The sequence below is a fragment of the Puma concolor genome, chromosome C1 (genome assembly GCF_028749965.1).
Source record: "Puma concolor isolate L17-30 chromosome C1, mPumCon1.1.hap2, whole genome shotgun sequence".
In the NCBI taxonomy this organism is placed as follows: Eukaryota; Metazoa; Chordata; class Mammalia; order Carnivora; family Felidae; genus Puma; species Puma concolor.
Window position 1 is genome coordinate 143,301,273 of NC_141674.1, and position 26,641 is coordinate 143,327,913.

The 26,641-nt window shown below is 38.3% G+C and overlaps 1 protein-coding gene across 7 annotated transcripts in view; it reads right to left on the reverse strand.

Annotated features, from left to right (window-relative positions):
- Nucleotides 1-651: 651 nt before the first annotated feature.
- Nucleotides 652-26,641, reverse strand: part of CACNB4 (calcium voltage-gated channel auxiliary subunit beta 4) — a 264,301-nt gene continuing 238,311 nt past the window's right edge. For all 7 annotated transcript variants that reach the window (XM_086718593.1, XM_025912523.2, XM_086718594.1 and 4 more), the window contains 4 exons: nt 25,830-25,981; nt 23,417-23,512; nt 9,630-9,815; nt 652-7,367 (listed from right to left, as the gene is read on the reverse strand). In XM_086718593.1, the coding sequence (XP_086574719.1) occupies nt 7,107-7,367; nt 9,630-9,815; nt 23,417-23,512; nt 25,830-25,981 (695 nt within the window). In that variant the 3' untranslated portion in view covers nt 652-7,106. The remainder of the gene's footprint in view (nt 7,368-9,629; nt 9,816-23,416; nt 23,513-25,829; nt 25,982-26,641) is intronic.

Here is a 26,641-nt window from a genome sequence, read left to right on the forward strand (position 1 = left end):
TTGTTTTTCTCATTTGTAATTGGGTCTAATAATCTATGCCCTTCCTATTTTCCAGGGTGGTCAGATGGATTAAATGAGATAATGCTTGTGAAACAACTTGGCTGCAATAAATCACTGTGTAATTCTAATGCAGTAATTATAATCAACATAGTGCACATTTCTTTTGAACTTCTCGCGCACTGCAATGAGAAAAAAGTCAAATGCCAATCAATTCACAGCATGGTCGACTGACATGAAGCACATGAAATGTCAAGTCATAAGCTGTGTGCCATCCATGAAATGCTTATGGGTACAGGATAACCTCTGGAAACTTCTGGTAACTACTACATTAAAGTAATTATTTAGAGATTTGTCGGGAACAATAAAGTTTACCTAGTTTAATTTTCTCTACTGTATTTGATCCTGTTTTATACACACATATTGTAATATATTCTCTATGTATGGATTTAATTTAAATGCTGTTTCCTAATATAATACTTCTTTTGTAATAACTCATATATCCTAGCAGAGTATTCAGGAAATCATCATTTAGTTGAATTTGTGTTGTGAGAGTAAATGTTTAGGCTTCTTTTTTTCCTGCAAGAGGTATAGGAACATACCTCCAGAATGACATAAATATCTCTAGAATAATATAAAGGAGAGGTATAAGGCTGATTTCAGTGTTTTCTCATTTATTATATAAAAGAAAAAATTAATGCAGTTGATTTATACACATTTAAATTCCATAAAACAAATCCATAGAAATTAGGATACTCTATGCATGCACTCTGCATTTTCTCTGTTAAATGTTTTTCTTCACAAAAATAACAACACATTTTTTTTCTTTAAAGCCACAAAAGCAGAGGGAGAACAAAACATGCAGCACTGTACACATTTGCATAGTATATTTTACCCAGCATGCCTTGTAGAATGCTACACATTTACCTATATAAGAAAAATAAAAGGGGGTAAATTTTTAAAATAAATAACTAAAATTTAAAGAAAGAAAAAACATTATTTAACAAAGGCAATATATATTTTTGTCCACTTAGTAGCTGGAGATATAGCAATAGCTTGGGATATCAACAGCCCTCAGAATAGTAGGGAAAATCTTTGTACATCAATTTGCCATGTTTATTTTTAGTGTTAATAAACGTATGTTTTTCCCTCCCGCCACCCAGTCAAAAAAACAACTAATGGCTTTAACTCATGTTTCAAAATAGTATTCAGTACAAAACAAATTGAAGAATCCCTAAATACTTTTTTGTTGTTGTTGGGACATTTGTATTTATTGTTCTGACTTTAGGCTGTGAAAAATAGAAAACATTTCAAGTATGTCCAAAATTCAGAGGAGCCCTATGAGCTCACTTGCCATACTTTTTGTAGTTGTTACTGAAGGAGCAGAAATAAGAACAGTAAATATAATATGAATTTTATCACAAAATAACATTTAATAAGTTTTATGCAAGGGAATAAAATAAAAGAAATTACATCCACAGGTTGCAAGGCTATGAAATAAATTGCTGGAAAAGTATCAAGCAGCAAGTTAAAAAGATGGTAGATGAAATAAATCTGATAAAACTTAGAATTAAATCTATATATTTTTAAAAAATACGACTGCCAGATTTAACAGTGGATTTTGTTAAGTTTGTGCTATAACAAATGTGCTTCTTTCTCCTCAATCTATTTTCATATTATTGGCAAAATATATATCTTTTATAATTTTGTACTGTACAATATATGTTTTGCTACATTATTTATTTTTCTACTGCTAATGCAGATTAGAAGTAACAACATAGATTTATTTTGGCAATAAAATGCTTTCATTTTAATAACGTCCCAGAAAATATCGTAAGGCATATGAAAAATAGTATGCAACAATATAGCATTAACGATCCTGTATCTTTAATACATCCCTTATGCATACGGAATTCACACTGACTTCAGTTAAAAGTGTGTGAAAATGGCATGCAAGTAGGGCAAGAGTGGCCCTTACATAAATAAAGACATAGCCATTTGTTGAGAAATTTGAGTGTTCAAAACATAACTAAGAACACTTACAAAACTGAAAAGCTACAGGCCAGCCACTTTGGGTTCTCACATAGCTCTCATTTTAACTCCTAATTTTCAAAGAGGATGCATTAGCATACACCCCAGACCACTCTAAATTCATTGGTAACATTTTCTACCATGTTTCAGCAAACGCTTTACATACGTCACAAGAAACAGAGGAAAATTTTTATATGTAACCGTGACTCTCCAACAGTCTTGTTATTCACTCTTATTTATATGCTTTTCACGGTAAATGGGAGTTACAGCCCTTGTTCAAGATTATCTGATGAGATATTTTATAATCGTCTTTTTTGTCCCTCAATTACAGGAAGCATTTGGGATTAAACGATCCACAAGTAGATAAAGATAGTTGCCAAAAGAAGATGTATTTCATTGGAGAAAGTTCATTTTAATAAAAGAAGAAATCTTTAAAAAGTGATTTTTGAATGCTGTAGCTCTCTGCCCATTTGAGCCAGTTTTACTATTTTGACTACCTTGACTGCTTAAGTCAACAACAAAAAAGTTATCCTTATTGTCTGCAGACAACTATCTTATTGACTGGTTTGCTCATAATTATCATTTAAAAGAGGAGGCCTGCTCTTTGTCCTATAGACACAATTTGAGTAAGTAACTCAGTAACAAAGTATTAACAGTATTTAAAGGTATGAGGAACTAATAAAACAAATTTTATTACATAATTTGCTCTGTTTTCATTCATGTAGTCATCCAAAGATGAGTTTTATATAATTAAAAAGAAAACAACAGGCAACATTGTCATGAAACACAAAGGCAGAAATATAAAAGAAATGAGGGGTACATTCCCATTTATTTAAAACATTTATATGGAATTTGCTCCAATGACATGGGAGTCCAAGATAATGCATACCCTCACCTAGTAAATGGCTGTCCACGGGAGACATTAAGGATCAAAATTTGAATTTTCAAACCAGCTGCACTTAAATATTAAGTCTCTGGATCTATCCTTGCAGACTTAGAGCTAGATATTATAACAAATTTCACACAAAGGCAATTCCCTTGCAGATTATTTTATTCCCTCTGATGACTGATTTCTTAAATTAACTTTGTGTGCTGGTAAAATGTGAACCAATTCAAAGAAAACTTCACTAACATGGAAGAAATGAAGGGTGACAAGAGTATTTTGGATACAGTTTAAAATTTAAAGGGAAAGTATATTTTAAGAATCTATGCTTTTAGTTTTGCAGCTGGGTTAGCAGTAAGAGTAATAAATTTGATCACTACTTATTGAAGTGTTTTTCTCCTTAAAGACAGACTGTCTTCTCTAGAGAAGAGGTAGTATAAATATTAATATATAGGGCAATTTCTATAGTGGCATTACATCATTTTTATTTTTTAGCAAATACCAAAATAAAATTGTATAACTGAAAAAACACACTAGCATGCAAATTAAAGTTGCCTAGAAACATTCTTAACTGACATCCTGGGTCTCAACAGCATTTTGTGATATGTTCATTCAGAGTTTAAATTTGCAAACCACCTTTTGGCATAATTTCTTTCTCTCCCTCCCTTTCACTGACCTAGCTTCCTAGTATGAATTTTAAGGCCCCCACACAAAAGACAAGTTCAAGTATGCAGGTATGAAAAGAGGTTAACATTCCAAAAATACGTTTTGCAAACAACGACAATAATAATTAAAGTAATTAACAAATTACTCAAAGGGAACAAATAATTTTCTTAGAATTTGTTTTATATTTAAAAAGTTCATTTCATTAAGGACTAAGTGCAATGACATATTGTCACATAATTAAGACTCTCTTATTAGGAAAGACTATCAGTCTAAATTGTTAATTTCAATTTTCTTTCCAATAGAACTGTATAAAGATAAGAGAGAATAATCAGTCAGTTATAAACATTTCCAAGTGTTGCTTTAAATATTGGTGTAAACAAGAAAACATTGTTGATTATAATATTGGAGTCACATTGCCTTGAGAATTAACATCAGGATTGACAAATTGCATTCCCTTTTTTCCAGAACTACATTTCCACATTGTCACACGTGTCTACAATGTTACATGTTCGCAGACTGAAATTACAGAATATGTAATTTACATATTCTGATATATATACTGAAGTTACAGAATATGTGATTTATACTACAAGTTAAAACAGACTTAAAACATTGTAAGACTTGTTTCTCCTGCTTATCATTGCTATTTTGAAATGAAGTCAGTTAAAAACAAAGTATTTGAGGAATATGTATTTTTCAAAGGTGCTTGATATGCTTGGCAAAAATAAAACTTTCATTTAGTATATATGTGTATTTAAGTATCATTTACACAGTAAACTCTAACACTTAAAAAAAAGGAAATGCATATTTCTTTTTCATTTGGAGAAGATAAACTTGTTAATTACAAAAGGAATGAAAAGAATATGCCAAATCAAAGTAAAAATTTAAATATATCCATCAAGAAAATATACTTTATACCCCTTCCAAGATTGTTAGCTTTTGAATAACAATGCAAAGCAAAACAGGTACAGACACTTGATGGTAAACGACAGATTGGTTCTGTGCACAGATATTGAACGGACCTCTCTTTATTAGCATATGACATGGGAGACTTAGAAACAAGGCTTTGAGAGGTTTTTAAAAACAAGTGATTTTCAAAAGTTGAAAGAATATGGTAATCTTGCTGACTAGGAAATATATGTAAATGCTGTTGCAGCTACCTGCCATAAAATGTAAATATCTTAAAGTAGTTAAATGACCAGATTGCTAATGCTACTACAGAAAAAGCTGAACAGCTGTCTAGTCTAAATTTATCACCTTGATGCACTCTTTGCAATTAAATACTTGAATGCGCACAAACAAGAAACCAGTAAAGCATATAGAAAAATGTTTTGGCTAATGTTCTCTTTCTCATGCAAATATGTGCTGTACATGTAATAAATATATTTTCATTTGCTGGAAAATGCTCTTCTTTGTTCTAACAAAGTATTCAGTAATGGCAGGTTATATGTTTATTAAAGTGCCTAATGAATACAGCTCTTTGAAATGTCTTAACTGAAAGTTCTGTAAGCTTCATTAGATGACAAAAGAACTCACAAGCCAATATCACATGTTAACTTTTAGAATTTACCGAGCCCATATTTTCAGTTGTATCAAATATGTGAAATAACTTACATAATTATAGGCATCCCCATCATCAGCTAACCAGGTTCATAATGGAGTATGCACAGTGAACAGGAGGAGGAGAGGGAATGTGGGAGGTCACCATGGGCGTCAAGAGATGTATAACTGATCAAGAAATTGGAACTTGTTTTCATGGCGAGGAAGATTATTTAACTGGTGCATGCTTTGAAAGCCTAAATACTGAAAGGCTTGGGAAGAAAATAAGGTAATAGAAATCAATTATCATTGTTTTCAAAATACAGTCTTCGTGACATGTACCAGTACAAAGGGATTTTTATGCCTGGTCCTTTGGGGGCTTTAGAAAAATGCATGCATTGTGGATTTTTAGAAACAAGAGGCTTTTCTGAAAGATATTTGTATAATATATAAAAGGGTCAATTTTCAGTAATTCCTTGGATCATAGTGAATCTAAGGCTTCCTTGATAATATAAGACAGAAGGTCACCAATTTCGTAATTACAGCCACTGGAAAAAACTGTGAAGATTTCACAGGTGAAGAGGAGTGTTCATTAGAAATAAGGCAGCTCAATCTCCAAATTCTTTATAATTCTCGTCAGTAAAAATGCTATAATTTTAGTGAACAGATATACTCTGAATCTGTGAGTTTGCTTTATATTGCAAGCCTTTAAGTTCATCTCATTTTTGTTTTCACATTTTTCATTTCATTATTTTGTATAGACACAGCTCTCAATATCAAAATTGAATGTTTCCGTGTAAAACAAGTCCTTAGCATGATTATAAAGAATTTGGGGAAGGGCTAGAACATTCACATATTCAAAGACAGGGACTGAATGAAGCAATGGAAAGATATGCAACTGTGCTGGCAGGAAACACGGGCCCCATGTTTGTGGTAAGTTGGACAGATGAATTCCCATCTGGAGATGTTTAGCTTCGCACTCAGGAGGCTCTGTGCCCACCCTTGCTGTCTGACTTCGGATTCCTGGATGTTGTTGTGTATGTAGTTATGCTCAGATTGAGTAAAGGGGAAACAACTCCTGTTTTTCCATTTCCTGTGACCAGCTATGATTGGGCTTCTTTATATTATTCTCTCTCACTGCTAAAGAAATTTTGAGGGTTTTTGTTTGTTTGTTTGTTTGTTTGTTTGTTTGTTTTTTGCCAACTTCAGACAAGCTAACAGTAGTGACTAAACACAAAGCAAAACACTTTGAATACAACAGCTGTGCCAGGAAAGAAACAAAAATATTAAAATCTGAGGAGAGTGAATAATTTCTGCATTAATTGGAGACTTTTTTTTTTTTTTTTGGCATCATCAATACTTTTGGTGAGTTTGAAAGCCATTCTGGCAACGTTAACATATATTAAAATGTTTATACATTCCGACTTTAAATGTAAATTTAGCTTCCAGCAAATAAAACCATACCTGGTTTTGGCTTCTTTTGGTATTTTGATTTTCTCATTAATTAGGTTTTTGGTTTTTTTGGTTTTTTTTTTCAGATTTTTAAATTGACTACAACATGCTCAAGTAGACTTTCTAGTCGATTCACCCAAATTCCAACAGGAATTGGTTTATAAATTGGTTCCAACTGGAACTGGTCATTTGGAATTTCCAGCATGGGAAATTATTTTATATGTGCCTTGATAAGTACCCTAAATTACAAATCGATGTGTCTAAATCTAATGAAGAAAACAAAAGGTACTGTTATGTAAATGCCGCGCTTAAAAATATCTATATGACTGGGCATCTAATAACCATCTCGACTTAAGGGCATAATGTTTTTTTGTTGGTTTTTTTTTTTTTTTTTTTGCCCCTTACCTAGCATCAAATGACAGCAGCCCACAAGCACAGGAAACACTGTGCTGTACTTGCCAAGTTAAGATGATTGGTTTATCCTAGCAGTGCTATGGCAAATTGTCAACAGATGAATTTTTTGTTTGCTTCTGCAGACTCAAAGCCTATGTCGGGAGTCATGGCTATATCCCCCAGGCGATCCTCGGTTCCTATGGGGTTTGTAAGTGTCCTGGTATGAGTCAGGGTAATCTTCTTCCACAAGAGGGTAATGATCTCGGCTATGCTGGGAACTGGAAGACAAGCGGTTCCTACTCTTCCGAGCCCTTTCATTGTGATAATTTTCATCAGAGGTCATTAGACTTCGTCTTTCAATTGGAGAGTTCTCTGTGGAGTGGTTGCTGTGCCTCATACGCTGACTCTATAAATATCAGATAGTTCAATGGTTAAATCATGTCAGCCTCATTCATCTAGCACATTTAAATATACGTACAACAGTAGGATATGTACAATAAAACGCTAACTATCAGACTTAATAAAACATTTTGATGCACAAATGGTCTGCTCAAAAGATCTGGTCTATTCCATTCAGGACACAACGTTGCAAAGATACTAAAATGCTGATAGTTTATGAATTTAATTACATAATGCTAGGTGATTAGGCTGCCTATTAAAAATAGAGAATTGAAAGTTAATTGCTGAATGGAACTTAATATATCTAGGAATACCTAATAACTCCACTTCTACTGCAAAACTGAGGATTATTTTACTCTTGGGAAATAAGTTAAAGTTCAGAATAGCATCTGCTATTTTATTTCTCTCTTTAACTGGTAAAATCTTTCTCCTCCTAAAGTCACACACTTCACCTTTATCTAGCTGAATGTCCCTTATGCCCTATAAAATATTTTCATGAAATTATGATTTGTGCTGCCCATAAAATAATGTGTTTGTTTCTTCATCACACATAAACATTAAGGCTCTCAGCAGTATTCTTTCCAAAGGAGTGTATAATAATTATGGAGCTGGCTAATTGATATTTGCAATTCTTGCTTCCTCAACTGAAATGTCCTGCAAAAATTATCTTCAGATATCAACTAAATTCCTCTAATACCATTTATTGAAATTAATATCTTCAGATACTTATTTGATGGCTCAGAAAATGTTATTCAACATTTTTCTTTAAATCATGGGAAAACACGTATCATAGCTGTGGCTCTCTACTTAGGTAGGTCACCTCCATTAAGAAACAGAATCCTGATGAAACCAAGGACCGAGATACATTTCCTCTAAAGGGACACTCACCTTCACCCAGTGGGAAAATCATTCAATAATTAGAGCCTGTGTCTTTCGCCCCAGCCAGGAGGCTAACAATTAAATACTCATGGTCACTAAGAGAAATAGGCTCCAGGACAAAGGGCACCACATTAACTCAAGTGAAATTGGGAGAACCACTCTAGGCGGATGCCTTAGAGGTGATGAATCCAGAGTGTTATATTCATAAATAAAGTGCATTTCGCTTCTACCTGCATTACAGAAGCATATTGCTTCATGCATCCATTTCTCTCCCATAGTATACAATTTGGAGCCAACCCAAACTAGTCAGTGGATATGCCACACTTGGATTAGCACACAGGCAGCGAAACCAGGCAAGAAACAGTCCTGGTGCATACATATATATGTGTATTACCCTAGCACATTTCCCATGTTCATTTCCAGCCTCAAAAGCTGCTCCTTTATAGGGCAGTTTTTTGCTTATAAAGATGAAATTTTGTAGGAGAGTAATACAGTTATGACACAGTATTTCAGAGAGTGCCCTTCCTCTCAGGCTTAACTTTACATGATCTATAATTACGATTATCATTATAACTCTTTAATATAAAGCTAGTCATGATACAAGAGGCTCAATTGACTAGATGTACCTCAGCCACCTGTGGGTTGGGCTCCATTCCAGCAGACTCTCGATAAATGGTAAATAATTATTGATGTCAAAAGGCAAAATTCACTTTGTATCATAATGCCTCTGGCTCCTGACATCTAGCCCTGAGTGCAACACTAGAATAGCAGAAGAGAAAACCTCCGGTCCTTGAACTTGTCCCCAGCTTTCCTAAAGGAGACCTACCATAGCCGCTGACCAACATGGGCCCCCACACTCCCCCCACCCCAAGAAAACGCAGGGATCCGTCACTGTTTCCAAACAGAGTGACTCTACTTGTGTGCACATTCTGTGTTGAGGAAGCTAAGGGACAGGCCCTATGGGGCAGGATTAGTTAAGGGAAGTCAAAAGGTCCATATGTCCCCAAATAACTTACTTAGCTTGCCATGGTGCCTTACGTTGCCACCAGTGTATAATCTTTAAGAAGGGACCTGGAGAAGTATTGGACAGTTGCACTGAGTAAGTAGTAAGTGTTCTGGAAGGGTTTAGACACGGGAGGGATTAGTTTGTCTAAGCAAAAGTCATTACACATTAACTCAGAGCAAAGTTCTATGGAAAGGGCCACTGGGGGGAACTTAGGCCTAGGGTAGATCACAGTGAGGTAATATTTTGTTTTTTTTTTTTTAAAGATAACACCCACATATGTTTTCCTCTTCAGATTAAGGATAATCCCACTCTTCATCCCCATTAAGTTCTCTGTAGAATCTTCAGTTGTAAGACTGTAAAAGCATGAGTGGAAAGTGGCAATACCTGTAACCCAGAAATTGCTGTGGGGTATGGTGACAGTGCGGTTGAGCCCAAATTCCTTCCGAGCAGAGGGGTCATGGGGGTGCTACTGGTTGTGTGGGTAGCACGCCAGTATGCTTCAAGGTACTCTCCCAGATGTTCACACGCATCCTCCAGCTGATTTTCATCCAATATAACATCAAACATTTCCTGCGGGTGACAAGACAAATCCGTTTTACTTATACTTCACGTTTTAAGCAATGAAACCTAAAATTCCACTTAATGCAGATAATAGCACCCCTAACATCTACTAGCAAATATCACATTGGAGAGGCCATGCTGGCAATTTCTAAAGTTAAAGTCCAGTGAGGAGCTATACAGTTAACCAAGTGCAAATTTGGACATGGTCACGAAAATGAGAGTGCTCATGAAATATTTAGATCTTTCACTATTTAGAAGAAAAAAGATGACGTGAGTGTACAAGTGTTATATGTAGAAGACAGCAAAAACATATTTATATTTATCCATACATTCCTATAGAACTCAATTGTACTTACTTCAGAATATTAATGGCATTGAAAGAGGCGTTCTCAAAATATTCTGGGCAATGACCATATCATGGGAATAAACATTTCTCCCCCCCCAAAATATCTATGTTGAAGGGAATAACATTTCCTAAGGCACTTTTCAGGATGTTTGTGAAAATGTTATCTGTCTCATGATAAAGCAACATGGAAAGAAGGTTTAGGATTAATAATAGAAATGCACATTACAGTGATTTCTGCTACCAAAAGATCATTGTGTGAAATGGTTAAAAAAGAACAAGGACCAGGAGTATTTAATTGTGGGAAGGATGGGGTGACACACAGGAAGTATCTGGTATCCATGTTTCTGTCAGGAAGGACTTTGTTCAACATCTGGCCTGTAAAAAGGATGTGTTCTACCCCAGAGGGGCAAAGTGGCACTTCAGTGACCCTGCAGTGTGGCTGGGAACACCGACAGGATTTACCCAGGATGCAGATTCCCTGGAAAGACAGTCAGAAAGCCGTGGCACCTCACAGAGAGAAAAGCCATTCCATAGCTAGTGAAAGCACATCCCCAGCTTTCGACCGCTGCATTCACACCTGCCCTCTCGCAAAATCTCCACCACTACCTACCTGCTTTCACAAACTCATTTTGCCAAGATAAGAACCTTTCACTAACGAATCAAATACAGGGTTACTGCCACCAGCACTGATACTGCAGCTAGATTGTAGGTTCACGGAAACTGGACGACTATGAGTTGGTGGTAGGTCAGCCGACTCACCTGCATCAATGTGAGGCTTCCCTTAAGCAGAAGTCCCCATGGAAACAATCTTTTCCCCAACATTTACGCTGGAGCGTTTTCATCACATTGATCTCTACTGCATATTTGGACCCTAATATGCAAAGCAGTTTGCAAGTCATTGGTGCAGTGAGAAATGTTTCGCAACTGGGCAAAGAATAAGGTGACTTCAGTCCAAACCGACTGCTGTTTGAGAAGACTCAGCCAGTTCAACTCATGCAGAGGCTTTCCCCTTATTAGTAGACTACAGGTGTTGTTTCGTATGTTTTATTTATTCATCAAATATGTACTCAGGACCTATTTTGTGCTAGGTATTGTAAGTGTACAGAAAAGAAAACAGACATCATCCCTTTGCTTAAGAAGCTCCCCTCTTCTAGTGGGAAAGACACGTAATAAACTCCTTAATACCCCAAGTCACACTGGGACTTTAATTCAGAGCAATCTAGAGACAGTTAATGTTCTCAGCTGCAGCTTCCAATTCTGAATCTAGAAGGAGGCCCAGAGACACATGTGAGAGTTGGACTTTAATAAGGGAGGGAAAATTATGAGTAAATCAAAGAATTCTATCTGTAGAGGGAAGAGAATAAAACAGAAGAAGCAACGGAAGAAAGAGACCATGTGGCCCATGAGAGAATGGAAAAACAGCTCGTTCCTACAGAGTCAGGCAACATATACCCTTATAATAAATCCCCTGTTCCACTAAAGTAAGTCACAGACATTTCTGCCTTTTGCAATCAAAAGTCCTTTCCCCACCTTAAAGTAACCCATCAAATGTCGAATCTGAGAATTATTCATACTGCTCTGATATGAACTTGCATTCTCTGACAGCTTTGCAGCACTGACTTGAGTGGGACGAGAACAGGCTTACCCCAGAGAATGTTGCACAGACTCAGACAGATGACACAGGGAGAAGAAAGTTGAAACTGGGCAGCACTGGAACAAAGGCCCACTCTGTCAGCCAGTCCAGGCTAACACGGTTCACAGTTTCTAAACTGTGTGTGATTTGGAGGCTGCTGTTTACATAATTTCATTTATGTTAACTGTCTAATTCACCCTCATAGGTCTCATTCTATAATGTGGGTTCTCAACAAGGTGTGGTCTCAAAAACTCAATTTTTTTCCTTTCATAGAGTCTCAAGTTAAAGAACCTCCAAGGACACCTGGACTGAGGGTCCTGACTGTCACAGGACAACAAAGCCCAGAGAGGGCAAGACCAGGCAAGCAGCCCCCACAAAAAAGTATTATTTGAATAAGGTTTATATCCACTTGGCTGTTCCACACGCTACAGCTATACCGTCATGCTGCAGATACAATTAAGCATACAGTTTATTACAAGTAATTTTAACAAAGTACTCCTCTTTGCCAATGGACAGAATTTGTATCCATCAGCACACGGCTGTTTGCTCAAGCCTCAATCATTTCTAGGAAACGATGCTTTTGCACCTGCTAAAAAAGACAGTTATATGATGGAAGATGATTTGAAACTGCTTTCATGCTTTCAAAAGCACAGAGGAAAGCAAATTTCAGCTTCTGAATGAATACTGACATATGCGGCTTATTTTCAACTAAGAAGAATTTCACAGCCTGTATATCTGTGACAATTTTTCTTTTCAACTGTTGAGGAAATAACACAGCTGATTAGACCAGAGTGTTAGAAAGTGAGTATAAGGGCATAAATTTTTAAAAATATTATACATGAAATTCAGAGAAGCAGCCCCATGAATTATGCAAACTGGCTTTGCCAATTTTTCAAAAATGTAATGGTTCAAGTCTAATTAGATCCTTACTGTGCAATACGTGAGGCCTCCAGCATGGGATACGGACTCAGAGAGTTATCTGATCAGCAGAAGAGGGTGTGAGTAATGGGACAGTCACAGGCAGTGAAGAGGGACACACTCAATGACACCATGCCCTTGGTGAGTGCCAGAGATAGGGTACCACTAAGCTGTTTTCAAAGCTCTACCACGGCAAACGCCTCTGCTATACTGTGATGGGATATTTTCTTTAGCTGAAGTGGGCAGAAATAATGTGGCTGCTAAAGTAAATACATAGTGAACACAGGAGTCAAAACCATTGGAAAACCAGGCACAGTAGGTCCCTTTTCTGGATAAGCTCATTCAGGAAAATGAAATACTAAAGCTTTATAAATAAGAAGAGTGAAACCCAGGCCTCCAGCTCACCCAGCAGTTCAGAGAACTAGATGACAGGGACGAGAGAAAGCAAAAGACTGATGCTGAACTGAATGGACATGAAGAAAATTGGCAATATCTTTTTAAAAAATTTAAGTACTTAACAACAATCTGTCTGGTTCTCCATCCACAGAGCATCACAAAGTTTCCTACGAAAGGCACCTGAATTAGGGCAACCAACTATCCTTATGTGCCCAGGGCTGAGTGTTTTTGGGTACTTGGGACTATCAGTGCCCAAATCTGGAAAACCCAGGGGGCACTGGAATAGTCGTCCTCCTAGTTTTTACAGAACATAGAGCACTTCTCAGTTCCTACAGTGAGAACTGGAGCAGGTCCCATTTACTTCTGGTACATTCTTTGAGGAGGGGAGATACAGAGACAGAGTGTACAAGTCTTTCTTTATAACTATGAAATTCATCCTTTTAAGCACAGAAGGCAATGTCTCATTAAACCTAACATATAATTTGTAATAAGTTTTATCTAGCAAGTTTAGCAAGTTGCTAAACATTTTCTAATAAAAAGTTTATTAAATTTAGAAATTAATTTTGCAAGTTAATTTTACCTTTTTTTTTTTTTTTTTTTTAAAGCTGGTGCATGACAGAATAGTAGCTAGTGAGGAGATTAAATACAAACTCTCCCACGGTATACGCATTGTTTTACGTTTATTTGTTGTGCATAGATAAAACCTCATGTGGGGAATCTTTCCTATTTCTAGGAGGAAAAAAAATAATAGGGGTGGGTATGCTTTTATTTCTTTGCTGCTAGAATAAAGAGATCCTGAATCTGCCACCATTAAAAAAAAAAAAAAAACTGGAAAATACTATTCAGTAAAATAAAATGGCTGAATGGCAACTATGTAATGCTAATTATAAAATAATTAACCAATGTTTCTTTCATATCACAAGTGCATTTTTGATATTATTAAAGCTTTTGAAGTCCTGAGTACTTAACTCAGTGACCAACTAGTGATGGGAAACTGTTACTAAATTAAACAAATCTAGGAGGTATTATGGGGATAAAGGAAAGCCTACCGATATTGTGGGGCTCTAGCAGTTCATCTCAGGTACAGTTTCCAGCGTTAATAAGCTGCACAGGAAAGACAATCAGAATTTGCCACTAATTTCGGGGGCGGGGGGACATGAAGGCAAAGAGTATCAGTGACTTTGATCCCTTGTAGTTCCTGTCTTAACAATCAATGATGTTCATTAATGAACCCATGCACATTTCCTCACTACCCCCCTCCATCCTGTCCATTCCTATTCTTCAAAGAATATAGCAACATCTACCCGTGTTACTGTCTGTAGAAGCACCCAGTGTTTTTGTTACGTTCAAATTAATCCAATGCTTTAAATAATTGCACTGTTGGGAGTGAACTATCCCTAACTCCATATATCTAAGTTGGGTGGCTAAAATCCCTACAACAACAGAAGTCTCCTTTGGATTGAGAGAACTAGATCCTATGTGGCCTTGTTTCATGAAGGAAACATCTCAAATTGATTACTGTCTTTTTCAAAAGCAGTATTATGAATTAAGCTGTGGATGTCCAGAGGCTCTGTAATAGTGAAAGCACCGCTGGTGACAGTACTTTAAACAGATGGATGAATCCACACGATTCTAAATAATTTACATAAAGTGGCTGGAAGAGGGCAGTGGAAAATTACTACCATGATAGCAATATGATCAAGGATACGGGGCACCATTATTCACTTCAGAGTGCTTGTATTTAATAGAATAAATCTGAGTCTATTCAGCAGTGGCAAATAAAGGGTGACAGAAGAGAATTCCTATGGTGACTGTAATGTTAGAGGTTTGCAAGACTCCGTGAGGAGATGAGTTCCCCTCTTGCAGAGACAGCGATCAATGTCATTTTACACGCTCAAAAAAATCACCCAGCTCAGAGAGCCACAGGGTCATCTTATGGTAACACAAGCCAGCTTGTAACTAAGTAGGATTAAAGGATTACATTTCATTTATATATTCAATTGTCTGCCTGTCTACTTTTCTCACCATGTATTATGTAGCTCTTATTACCACAGTACTGGGCCAGTTTGAACTTTGGCCTTCTTAAAATGTACTATTTTCAATTTCTCTGAAAAGGACAAGGGTACCGATACCCAGTGAAAGCAAAATGAAATCTAATCATGTAGTGTATACATGAATATTCCAACTACAAATTCAGGCCAGTCATATTAAAAAAAAAATGGGTCCTAGGTTCATTGGCCTCTTTTCTGTCTGCATCCCACGTTTTCTTCTATGAATCCAGGGCAGTCAATGAGGCACCTCTTCCCTCTTCCAGAGTAGAGCTGTCTGTGGCAGATTAAACATGGCCACATATTCTTTTGACGCTCCCTGCACTGAGATGGAGAATTTATGTCCTCTCTCCTTGAATCTGCGCAGCTTCTGTGACTCCTTTGCCTGGCAGAATGCTGTAGAAGTGACGCTGTACCATTATCTAAGTCCAATATCTAAGCTTAAGAGATTGGAATGTTTGGCTTTCAGAGCCCTGGGAGCTGCCATGTAAGAAGCCTATATCCTTGTGGGAGAGAGCCCATGGAAAGGTCCAGCAACCATGTGGAGACAAAGAGGAAGGAGCTGGCTAAGCCCAGCCTTCCAGCCATCCCCACTAAGGAACCATGTCAACCACCGGCTGAATACCACCAAATACTCATTGTTTGAAGTCACTAAGTTTGAGGGAAGTTTATTGCACAGTTATGGATAAACAAAACATTGTCCCAGAACAAGGGTGGCGACTTTGGTGCAACTTTGGTAGGGTGGCTACAGGCCTGCCTCCTGCTTCTATAAACAAAGTTTCACTGGAACACATGCACTCACTTACACATTGGGTATGGTTGCTTCCCTGCTACCAAAGCAGAGTTGAGGAGTTTTGTGAAGAAGACCATAGGGCCCACAAAACCAAAAATATTTGCCTTCGGGCCTTTACTGAAAAAGTTTGCTCACCCCTCTCTTAAAAGAAGCTTCACCAGGGTGCCCGGGTGGCTGAGTGTTGGACTCTTGATTTTGGCTCAGGTCATGATCTCATGGTTTTGTGAGTTCAAGCCCCATGTTGGGCTCTGTGCTGACAGTGCAGACCCTGCTTGAGATTCTCTCTATCTTTCTCCCTTTCTCTGTGCTCCTCCCCCACTCATGCTATCTCTCTCTCAAAATAAATAAATAAACTTAAAAAAAAAAGAGAGAGAGAATCTTCACCTGTGAAACCCAAGCTTCTCTTTCCAGGAGGATATATAATAACCAATTTGCTGCCATTCACTATCTGATGCTGACTTTGGCCAAGTCTTATGTTCTTTGGAAAGCCAATTCACCTCTCTTGGTCTCAGTTCCCTCTTTTGAAAAATGAGGAGGTTGGACTGGATCAATCTTTCCCTAGAAGTGTTCCACGAAACACTAGATCCATAGGATGCTCTGTGGAAAATGGTTCCACAGTCAAAATTTAAGGGAAACACTGTATACTATCCTGATGGAGCTATAAAACACTCATTAGCATATTAAGGCAACTGTAGTAGAGAAATCAGTTTATCTTTGTTTACATAAGTTGTTTCTTCAAACATTTTTGGTATCAGAACTCTCCCCATAGCACCTGCTGACATCACATGGAGATCATATTGGGAAGAAAACACTCCAGGAAATACTACACTGGCTGCTTTTCAAGGTTCCTTTCTGCTTCAACAATCCCTGAGCCTAGGATTCATTTTTCTGGCTACAGAGAGCTAAGTTTTTTCAGCACTATTTTAGACTTCCCTTTCTAAAGACTGCTGCCTTTAATTTCTTAGCAATGTGCGACTCTGCCAGTATAATTTGCTGACTTTTCAGATTGGAGATGTAGTGGCCAATTAAGCAAGTTGTAAACTCTCCTAGAGGAACTAAAATGACACAGTGATCACCAGTCTTTCAGTGACAATTATAATCATGGTCTTAAAGTAAAGTAGGGACAAATGCAGACACATTTTTAAATTACTACTAGTTTTTATAATCCAAAGATTTTTTTTTCACATGTGCCAACATAGAGTGTAAAATTCCTTCTTAGCATTACAAATGCTATTCAAACAATATCAAATGAACATGTTTAATAATGTAAACAGTGTTCAGAAAATATTAAATACAAAGTAACCTTACTTATCCAGACTGCTTGTTTAATATTTCAGGTTATCCGATCAATTACATAAAACAAGAATTTGGTGCAGAGGGGAGCCTGGGTGGTTCAGTCCATTGAGCGCCCCACCCTGGATTTCGGCTCAGGTCATGATCTCACGGTTTGTGGGTTTGAGCACTCACAGTGTGGAGCCTGCTTGGGATTCTCTCTCTCTTTCTCTCACACTGACCCTCTCCCTCATGTGCACGCACATGTGCCCATGCTATCTCCCTCTAAGTAAATAAACTTAAAAAAACTTTTGCTGCTGAGACATAATAGAGCAAGACTGTCTCCCAAGTGCCTGAGGCTGGGTGAGATTCCTGACATGTGGACAAGTCCTAAGGGACCTCACAGTATTATTTGCACTTAAGTATGCGCCTATATGTTCTTGGTTCCAGCTTTTTCAGAGGTAACAGATGCATTATATACACAACTATTCAATTTTCAGCCCTCTCAGAAGCTAAAATGCCTCAGTTTTAATAGGACACAAGTATTTTCTCTAATAGTCATGAGGAATAAATATTAATAAACTCATTCTCATAAAAAGATCAAACTAAAAAGAAACAAGTTTAATTCACCTAGAACGTATCTCAAGAAATCACTTACTAAGACTTCTAAAACATTACTCACCGAGACTTACGTATGTATTAGCCTAAACCAGTGGTTCTCAACCAGGAGTGATTTTTTTTTTCCCCTAAAGGACATTTGGCAATGTCTCGAGACATTTTTGGTGGTCACAATTTGGAAGTTGTTGCTGGCCAGGGATGCTGCTAAACATCCCACAATGCATAGGACAGGTTCCCATAACAAAGAATTATCCAACCTAAACGGTCAATGGTGCTGAATTGGAGAAACCCTGATCTAAACCACTCTTTTGGGGTGCCTGGCTGGCTCAGGTGGAAGAACATGTGGCTCTTGATCTCAGCGTCATGACTTCAAACCCTGCGCTGGGTGTAGAAATTACTTAAATAAATAAAACTTAAAAAAAAAAAAACACTTTTAATCTGTAAGACATTTCTGAAGTAATATCTGTAAGGATATTATGATCTACCAAATTGGTTGCTAAGAGCTGACTTAGTCAACTGCAATCTATTTTTTAAAAAGTGAAGTGTAGTTGACATATCCTATCAGGACACACTGATTCGACAATTGTATACATTACAGAATGCTCACCACAAGTGTAGTTGCCATCTGTCACCACAAAAAGTTATTACAAATTATTGACTATATTCCCTATGCTGTACTTTTCATCCCCATGGCTTATATTCATTTATAACTGGAAGTTTGTACCCTGTAATTCCCTTCACCTATTTCCCCTGCCTCCTCTCTGGCAATCATCAGTTTGTTCTCTGTATTTGAGTCTGTTTTCTGCTCTTTGTAGCCAACTGTAATCTTATTAGATTATACAGTCCTTGAAGGCAGGCACGTGCCTTTGAATCCCTAGCACCTAGCAAGGTAACAGGCCTAATGCTTGAATAATATTTGCTAAATGTCATTCTTGTAAGTGAGCCACACGGAATTGAGATGACCAAATATTTGAGTTTGTCTGATTTAACCATATGGTGACGTGGATACTATGTCCTCAGACATGCTCACGGACCATCGGTAGAAGTATCTGATCTTAATGCCATTTTGTTTGTTTGTTTGTTTGTTTAGCTTCTTTTTTTTAATTCAATTTTTTATTTTTTAAAATTTACATCCAAATTAGTTAGCATATCGTGCAACAATGATTTCAGGAGTAGATTCCTTAGTGCCCCTTACCCATTTAGCCCATCCCCCCTCCCACAACCTCTCCAGCAACTCTCAGTTTGTTCTCCATATTTATGAGTCTCTTCTGTTTTGTCCCCCTCCCTGTTTTTATATTATTTTTGTTTCCCTTCCCTTATGTTCATCTGTTTTGTCTCTTAAAGTCCTCATGAGTGAAGTCATATGATTTTTGTCTTTCTCTGACTGACTAATTTCACTTAGCATAATACCCTCCAGTTCCATCCACATAGTTGCAAATGGCAAGATTTCATTCTTTTTGATTGTCAAAAAGAATGATCTTAATGACATTTTGAAACAATGAGGATATCACTTTACTTGACATATTTTTTGTTTTTAAAATCTTTAAAAAATTTTTTTTTAATGTTTATTTATTTTTTAGAGAGAGAGAGAAACAGAGCACAAGTAGGGGAGGGGCAGAGAGGGGCAGAGAGAGAGAGACAGAATCCAAAGCAGGCTCCAGGCTCCGAGCCATCAGCACAGAGCCCGACCCGGGGCTCAAACTCACGAACTGTGAGATCATGACCTGACCCTCAGTGGCTTAACCCACTGAGCCACCCAGGCGCCCCTCTGCTTTTTTTAAATACTCTTCTCATGGGGCGCCTGGGTGGCGCAGTCGGTTAAGCGTCCGACTTCAGCCAGGTCACGATCTCGCGGTCCGTGAGTTCGAGCCCCGCGTCAGGCTCTGGGCTGATGGCTCAGAGCCTGGAGCCTGTTTCCGATTCTGTGTCTCCCTCTCTCTCTGCCCCTCCCCCGTTCATGCTCTGTCTCTCTCTGTCCCAAAAATAAATAAAAAAAAACGTTGAAAAAAAAATTTAAATACTCTTCTCTTCCTTGGGCTCCATAGCCTTCATGGTTTCACTAACATCTCTACACTGATTACTTCCAAAATCTAGATACAATCAGTCTTGCAGTTGAAAAGGGTCTTAGACACCATATCCTTCAGCCTTCACCAGAAGAGATTCCTCCCACATCTTGACATCTGTTTCTAGAGGCCACTCCACCTCCACCCTGCCTTCAAATGAATGCAGTGAGAGACTAGGAGCTCAGTACTTAGAAAGGCATCCCATTCTTCCTGGCATTTGCATTTGAGTAGACTTGTAAAATGCCTTGCTCCTTGTGGATGAGTCTGCTCACTCTGTCCAGTGAAATTAGACACGCCTACCTGCTCTCTAGTCAACACAGATCTGCTCCCAAAACTTCTGCAGATCTTGGGGCCACCTCAGGGACCTCACAGAACTAGGCTGCCTGCACAGCGTAGACCCTTCTACCTCTCTGAAGGTAGATATGATCAACGAATTTTGAGGTATTAATCTGTGTTTCTCCTTTTGTATTTCCCCCTTTTCTTTTCTACCACTCATGCAGGTGGCAGGGTCGGGGCTTCCTTGTCTGCGGGGCAGGGGAGGGGGTGCTATGGCAGGAAATTGCCAGCTCTCCATTTCCCTTCCTGGGTTTTGTTTCCCAAAAGCCTAAATTGGTTGGAGAGATTTTGCTAACTGACTCAGGAAACAATAGAAGGTGGGGATGCTTTTAGATGCAACAAAAGCAAAGAGGAAGTTCCGTTAATAGCAACAGTAGGGGAAAAGAGGGAGACACCTCCTCTCCCCCAGACATAGAAGAGAAAGGAACTCTCCTGCCAATGTCCCAGAGAGGAAGTGCTTATCTAAAGATTCCCTGCCTTACCAAAGATTCTCTGTCCCAGATGAGGTTTGATGCAGTAGAATATCCATCCTTAAGGACCACATGGGCATGGCCAATGGTTGTCTGAACTGGAACTCCTCCCCACAACTCCCTCAACTTCCTCACCAACCCCCGCCCTACCCCACCCCCAGCCCCCAGCCCTGCCCAGTTGAGGTCTTTGTTCTGCCCTGAAGATATTTCTTGCACAGCAAAGTTGGGGCCAAAGATTCACCTGCACTACACAGCTCTGTGCAGAGGTAGAGAGGCATGGAAAACAGAGCTTTGTTGGAGTCAGACAGATCTAGGGTTGAATCTTGGGGCTCATTTACTAATTGTCACCTCCAACAAATTTCTTAGTCAGGGACTTAGCTTCTTTCCCTTCTAGAAAGCAGGGATAGTGTTATCTACTAGAGTACTCTCAGATTTCCTGGAAAATTTGCTGTGATGAGTGCAGTCAGCAGAAACCCCAGGATGGGGCTTAGGGGACCTTGGCACCTTCCAGAACCACTACAGCATTCAAGCCAAGGCCATGCTCTCCACAGGCTGCTCCTAGCCAGTGTCTGAGCACAGCATGGGGACTAGAGCCTGGACATTTCTGCCAACATGTGACAAACATGCAAGAAATCTGCATCTCAGTCTGAGGCTCCTTCTATCCATTTCTCCTTCCTTCCTCCTTTCCTTTCATGAGATCAGACTTAACGTCTGATCAGAAGGCTCTCCCGCCTTGTTCTGCCCCCTTTCTCAGGCATTTTCTCCAATCAATTTTCAGTTCTAATTCCATTTAGGTGGCTGCTTCCCAGAAGACCCAAATTGATACAACTCTACATAAAACTATTCTAAAAATTGGAAACAATAGCATAGTTCCTAGCTTTTGGTAACTGTTCGATAAAGATTAACATCCTTTAGCTGGGAAAGATTATAGTCAGGGCTGGGTAATACATTCTTCAATATACATGCAGTGCTTTAATCATACATTCCATTTTGCAAGTGGACTTCATTCATAGGCCATGTGTAGTGACGCTTCTTAACATAGCACTCCAGGGGCGCCTGGGTGGCGCAGTCGGTTAAGCGTCCGACTTCAGCCAGGTCACGATCTCGCGGTCCGTGAGTTCGAGCCCCGCGTCAGGCTCTGGGCTGATGGCTCAGAGCCTGGAGCCTGCTTCTGATTCTGTGTGTCTCCCTCTCTCTCTGCCCCTCCCCCCTTCATGCTCTGTCTCTCTCTGTCCCAAAAATAAATAAACGTTGAAAAAAAAAATTAAAAAAAAAAAAAAAAAAAAACACAGCACTCCAGCTATCCAAATTATCTGTGGACAGGTAACCAGGCGTGTATATAGGTGGGTGGGACTGTGAGGGCAGGAAACTGGCTTTGACACCAGATAGATCTAATCTAATCCTAATTTGCTGTGTGACCTTAGTAAAATCATTTAACCTCTCTCTCTCTTCAGTCGCTTCATCTACAAATGCGGATAATATTGCCTACTTTACTAAATAACAGTGAAGATTAGAGATAATCTATGTAAAGCATCTAGCACAGTATCTGGCCTATCCAATAAAAGGATGCATCATACTCTTATTGCCTTTCATTCACTCACTCGTCAAAAAAAATATTTACCGTGGGCCTACCATAACAAAGGACTGAGACAAAACAGTAAAACGGACAGGGACAGATCCTTACAGAGCCTGACAGGTTAGGCATGGCACAATGCAAAGTACATCCAATAATTATAACAGAAACACCTAGATGGTGCTTAGTATGTGCCAGTCCCTGTTCTAAGAGCTAAGAGTCACTCATTGAATCTTTATACCAACCCAGTGAGGTAGATACTTGCTGAAGATTACATAACTAGTGTGGACTTGAACACAGGCAATTTGGCTCCACAGTCCATACTTTTTATAGCTATGCTGTATTGCCTCTCTAAACATCTGAATTAGATTTTATGCTTCCACAGAGCATAAATGATCCTTACACAAGTATATGAAAAAATCTAGTGAATCAAATCAGTAGGAAAGACAGTTATTTCCTTTAGACAAACACAGGCACAGAAGTAGTAAATCAGCTGAGCAGGAGGAGACACTGATCAGCCACTGGTGACCCATATGATAGCAGTTATGTCCCCCAACACCCACCAAAATCTCTGCCATTTTCTTGGCTTCCAACTCAGCAGCTGTTTTCTGGCAATGGCACTAGGAGTAGAGTTGCTATAATATGGTTTTTCATTTTTCTTAACCCTGACTTCTTCTTTATCTGCTATAACCACAGGGCTCTTCTTGTTCCCATAAATTCTCAACCTTCAAGGTCCTATCTTTTCTGCCTACTGGAACTTCCTGGCAGAAAAGTTAAAGAAAAGTCAAATCAGTATGTTTTATTTTTCTTCTCTGTTCATAAAAGTGCCGACATGACTGGATTAAGTAGTTTGCTGAGTGTTTGCGAGGTAATCAAGGTAGCAGGCAAGGACATCAGACGCTGAACACTAGGTTTAGTTCTTACTACATGGCAGACACCCCCCGTTTCTGGATGCCTGAATGTAGCCAACATGACAGCAGCAGTTTGTTTGAAAAATACCTTAATGTTTACGACAACATGTCATTACCATCTTTCTAGAACAAAAATGGCAATGGTAACATGAAAACAAACAACAACAACAACAAAACCACCACTCTCTCCTGTCTAGGCAAGAATGATTATGACTAAACACGATGGTACTTACTGGGGGGCATTGTGCAAGTTTATCAGCTGCCACCAGTTGAACATTTAAGTGTTTACTTTGGGACTTTCCTCTAGATTTAATCAACCGCTGTAAAACCTGATAGAAGACATAAACCAACAAGTTAAAAGAAAACTAAAAAAAAAAGACAAGATCTTTTAAATAGTCTGTTTAAGCCCTGAGTATTAATAGAAAAGAAATACAATATGAAAAACCATATATATATATATATAAACTCTGTAATGACATCACCCACTTACACTGGCTCTCAGTTATAGTGGATTTGATAGGTTCATCCTATTCTCGCTCCGTGTGAGGCCTTGGTGGGATCTTGAGTTCCCGCCCTAGATTTTACCCAGAGAGTTCAAAGAGAGCCCTGCAAAAGTGGAGGAACTGATCTGTACCAGGTCATTTATGTCCATATTCAGTTGAGTAATATTTTAGTTCACTATCTCAATGTCAGATAAATATCAGTCATTTATATATTTGGTTCTTTTGGTCACTGATAATTATTAAGGTGTTCCAGTTTAACTTTACATTAATAAGAATGATTTTATGATAGCAATCTAGGCAAAACATTTGCACTGGCATATTGCTACATATAAACCAGTGAATATCTGTTCTATAAATGCTATAACCGCATTTGCCATATACTCCCCTCTCCCTTACTTTTTTAAGCTGAAACAGGGTTCTTCCCCCAAAACAGTACTAGTCAGTGAGGCTCTATGATAACTCAGTGCATATATCCATAGGTACCCCTGTTCCTACACTTAATGACCCCATGGTGACTGGCGCAGGGGTGATGGAGGTTGAAATCTATTCTACTGCAGTGAAGGATGCTTGAATCTCCTTCAGTTCTGGGCCAAATAGACCTCCAGGTGGTCAAGGCAATTTCAATCCATTCTAATGGTTCTCCAAAGGCCCAGGTTTGGTCAGGATCCCCAAATCCATCCTGTGCAGAACCAGTGCCCAGAGAGATGGAAAGCTGAGGGGTTGGGGAAGGGCACAGCTTCTCTAGACATTCTCCACCTGTGAGAGATGACTGGTTGGAAGCTGAATTGGCATTTTAGCACTAAACTGCACTCTTGGAGGCATTGAAAATAAACTAATTATTAAGCTTGTACCTCTCTAGAATATCTATTTCACATTACTTATTACAGTATCATCTACCTTTGCAGCATAAAGACACATGGCAGATATCCCATTGTGTTTAATCACAGTGTATCTTATTCCTTAAAGAAGCCAATCTAAGCATATATATACACACATCAATTACTTTTCCATAATAGATTCTCTACAGTAATGTTTGACTCTATACACAATAAATGTAGATTCCTTTCTTGAATTACATACTCTCTCAACTGGGGAGAGAAGATAGGTGTTACAAGAATCAATACTACTCAAGACATTTACTAGGACAGAACATAAGTCTCTGAAAGGCCATACTTTACTTTTCCTCACCTTTCTTAATCTTTTGTTTCTATTTTGCTCTTGCATAACTGCCCAGTTGGGGAACCACAACAGACAGGGAACTTCTTTAAAACAATGGCTATTCTTTATTTGCTATCTTAGGATTTCTAGAAGCTGTACAGACTACAGGAATTAAAAAGGGCCTCAAATGTGGAGAAACGGGAACCCTCTTGCACTGTTGGTGGGAATGCAAACTGGTACAGCCACTCTGGAAAACAGTGTGGAGGTTCCTCAAAAAATTAAAAATAGATCTACCCTATGACCCAGCAATAGCACTGCTAGGAATTTACCCAAGGGACACAGGAGTACTGATGCATAGGGGCACTTGTACCCCAATGTTTATAGCAGCACTCTCAACAATAGCCAAATTATGGAAAGAGCCTAAATGTCCATCAACTGATGAATGGATAAAGAAATTGTGGTTTATATACACAATGGAGTACTACGTGGCAATGAGAAAAAATGAAATATGGCCTTTTGTAGCAACGTGGATGGAACTGGAGAGTGTGATGCTAAGTGAAATAAGCCATACAGAGAAAGACAGATACCATATGGTTTCACTCTTATGTGGATCCTGAGAAACTTAACAGGAACCCATGGGGGAGGGGAAGGGAAAAAAAAAAAGAGGTTAGAGTGAGAGAGAGCCAAAGCATAAGAGACTCTTAAAAACTGAGAACTAAATGACAGTTGATGGGGGGTGGGAGGGCGGGGAGGGTAGGTGATGGGTATTGAAGAGGGAATCTTTTGGGATGAGCACTGGGTGTTGTATGGAAACCAATTTGACAATAAATTTCATATATTAAAATAAATAAATAAATAAAATTTAAAAAAATAAAAAGGGCCTCAATAAGATACTGTCCTTACTCATGAACAAAAAAAGCACAGAGCAAAGACTATTTCAAAAGAAATGAGCTTCTAATTCTTAAGGCAGAAATGAGGTAATTACCTTTGGAGATGAAACTTTAACATGAACAATAATTGGCGCTAAAGAAGTCTTTATAAGTTGTGCTGGGTGATTGATGGTGTCTGCGTCAAGAACAACCAGTTGCAAAGATCTTGCCAACTCAAAGATTCTTTCAATTTCACTTTGCACTTCCGCTAAAAGGAGAAATAATAAACAACAGGACATGGTTATTTTTATTAATTAGTTCTTATATGTAAAACCATTTAAAACCATTTGGATGTTTGTCTATATTGCACAACAGAACATTCTGAATTTCATGCTTCTGTTAACTTAAGATCTTTCCTAAAGAGAGAGAGATGGGTTGAGTTTTTCATAAAACCAAAAAATTGGTGAAAAAAAATTGAAATGGCTCTCTTGACTCACTTCTTACACTTGCCCTGATATTCAGCTAATTATATAGCTATGTTGTTTTTGATTATTGCTTTGTTCCAAAGAACTTTTATTTTAGCTATAAAAGCTAAAACCACAATTAGGAAAGAATTGAAATACATGCAGAGCAACATTGCATAGAAAGCAAATTATACTGAAATATTCCAGCTAAGCAAGAATTTATATATTGATATTTTGTGAATATGTTTTTTAAAAAATCCCACAATTCATCTGTTTTGACTGATGTGCACATTTTTGTATCCAGGGTTAAATGTTCTGGGTCTACACTTATGTTAACAAACTGCTACACTTTAATTCAAGTATTAGGGCCAGTACACTTGTTCTAAGGCATAATCTTCAGCATTAAAAAGAAAAACAACTGAGGCCAATTATATTATAAATGCTGCAATGCCTTGAGAATGCAA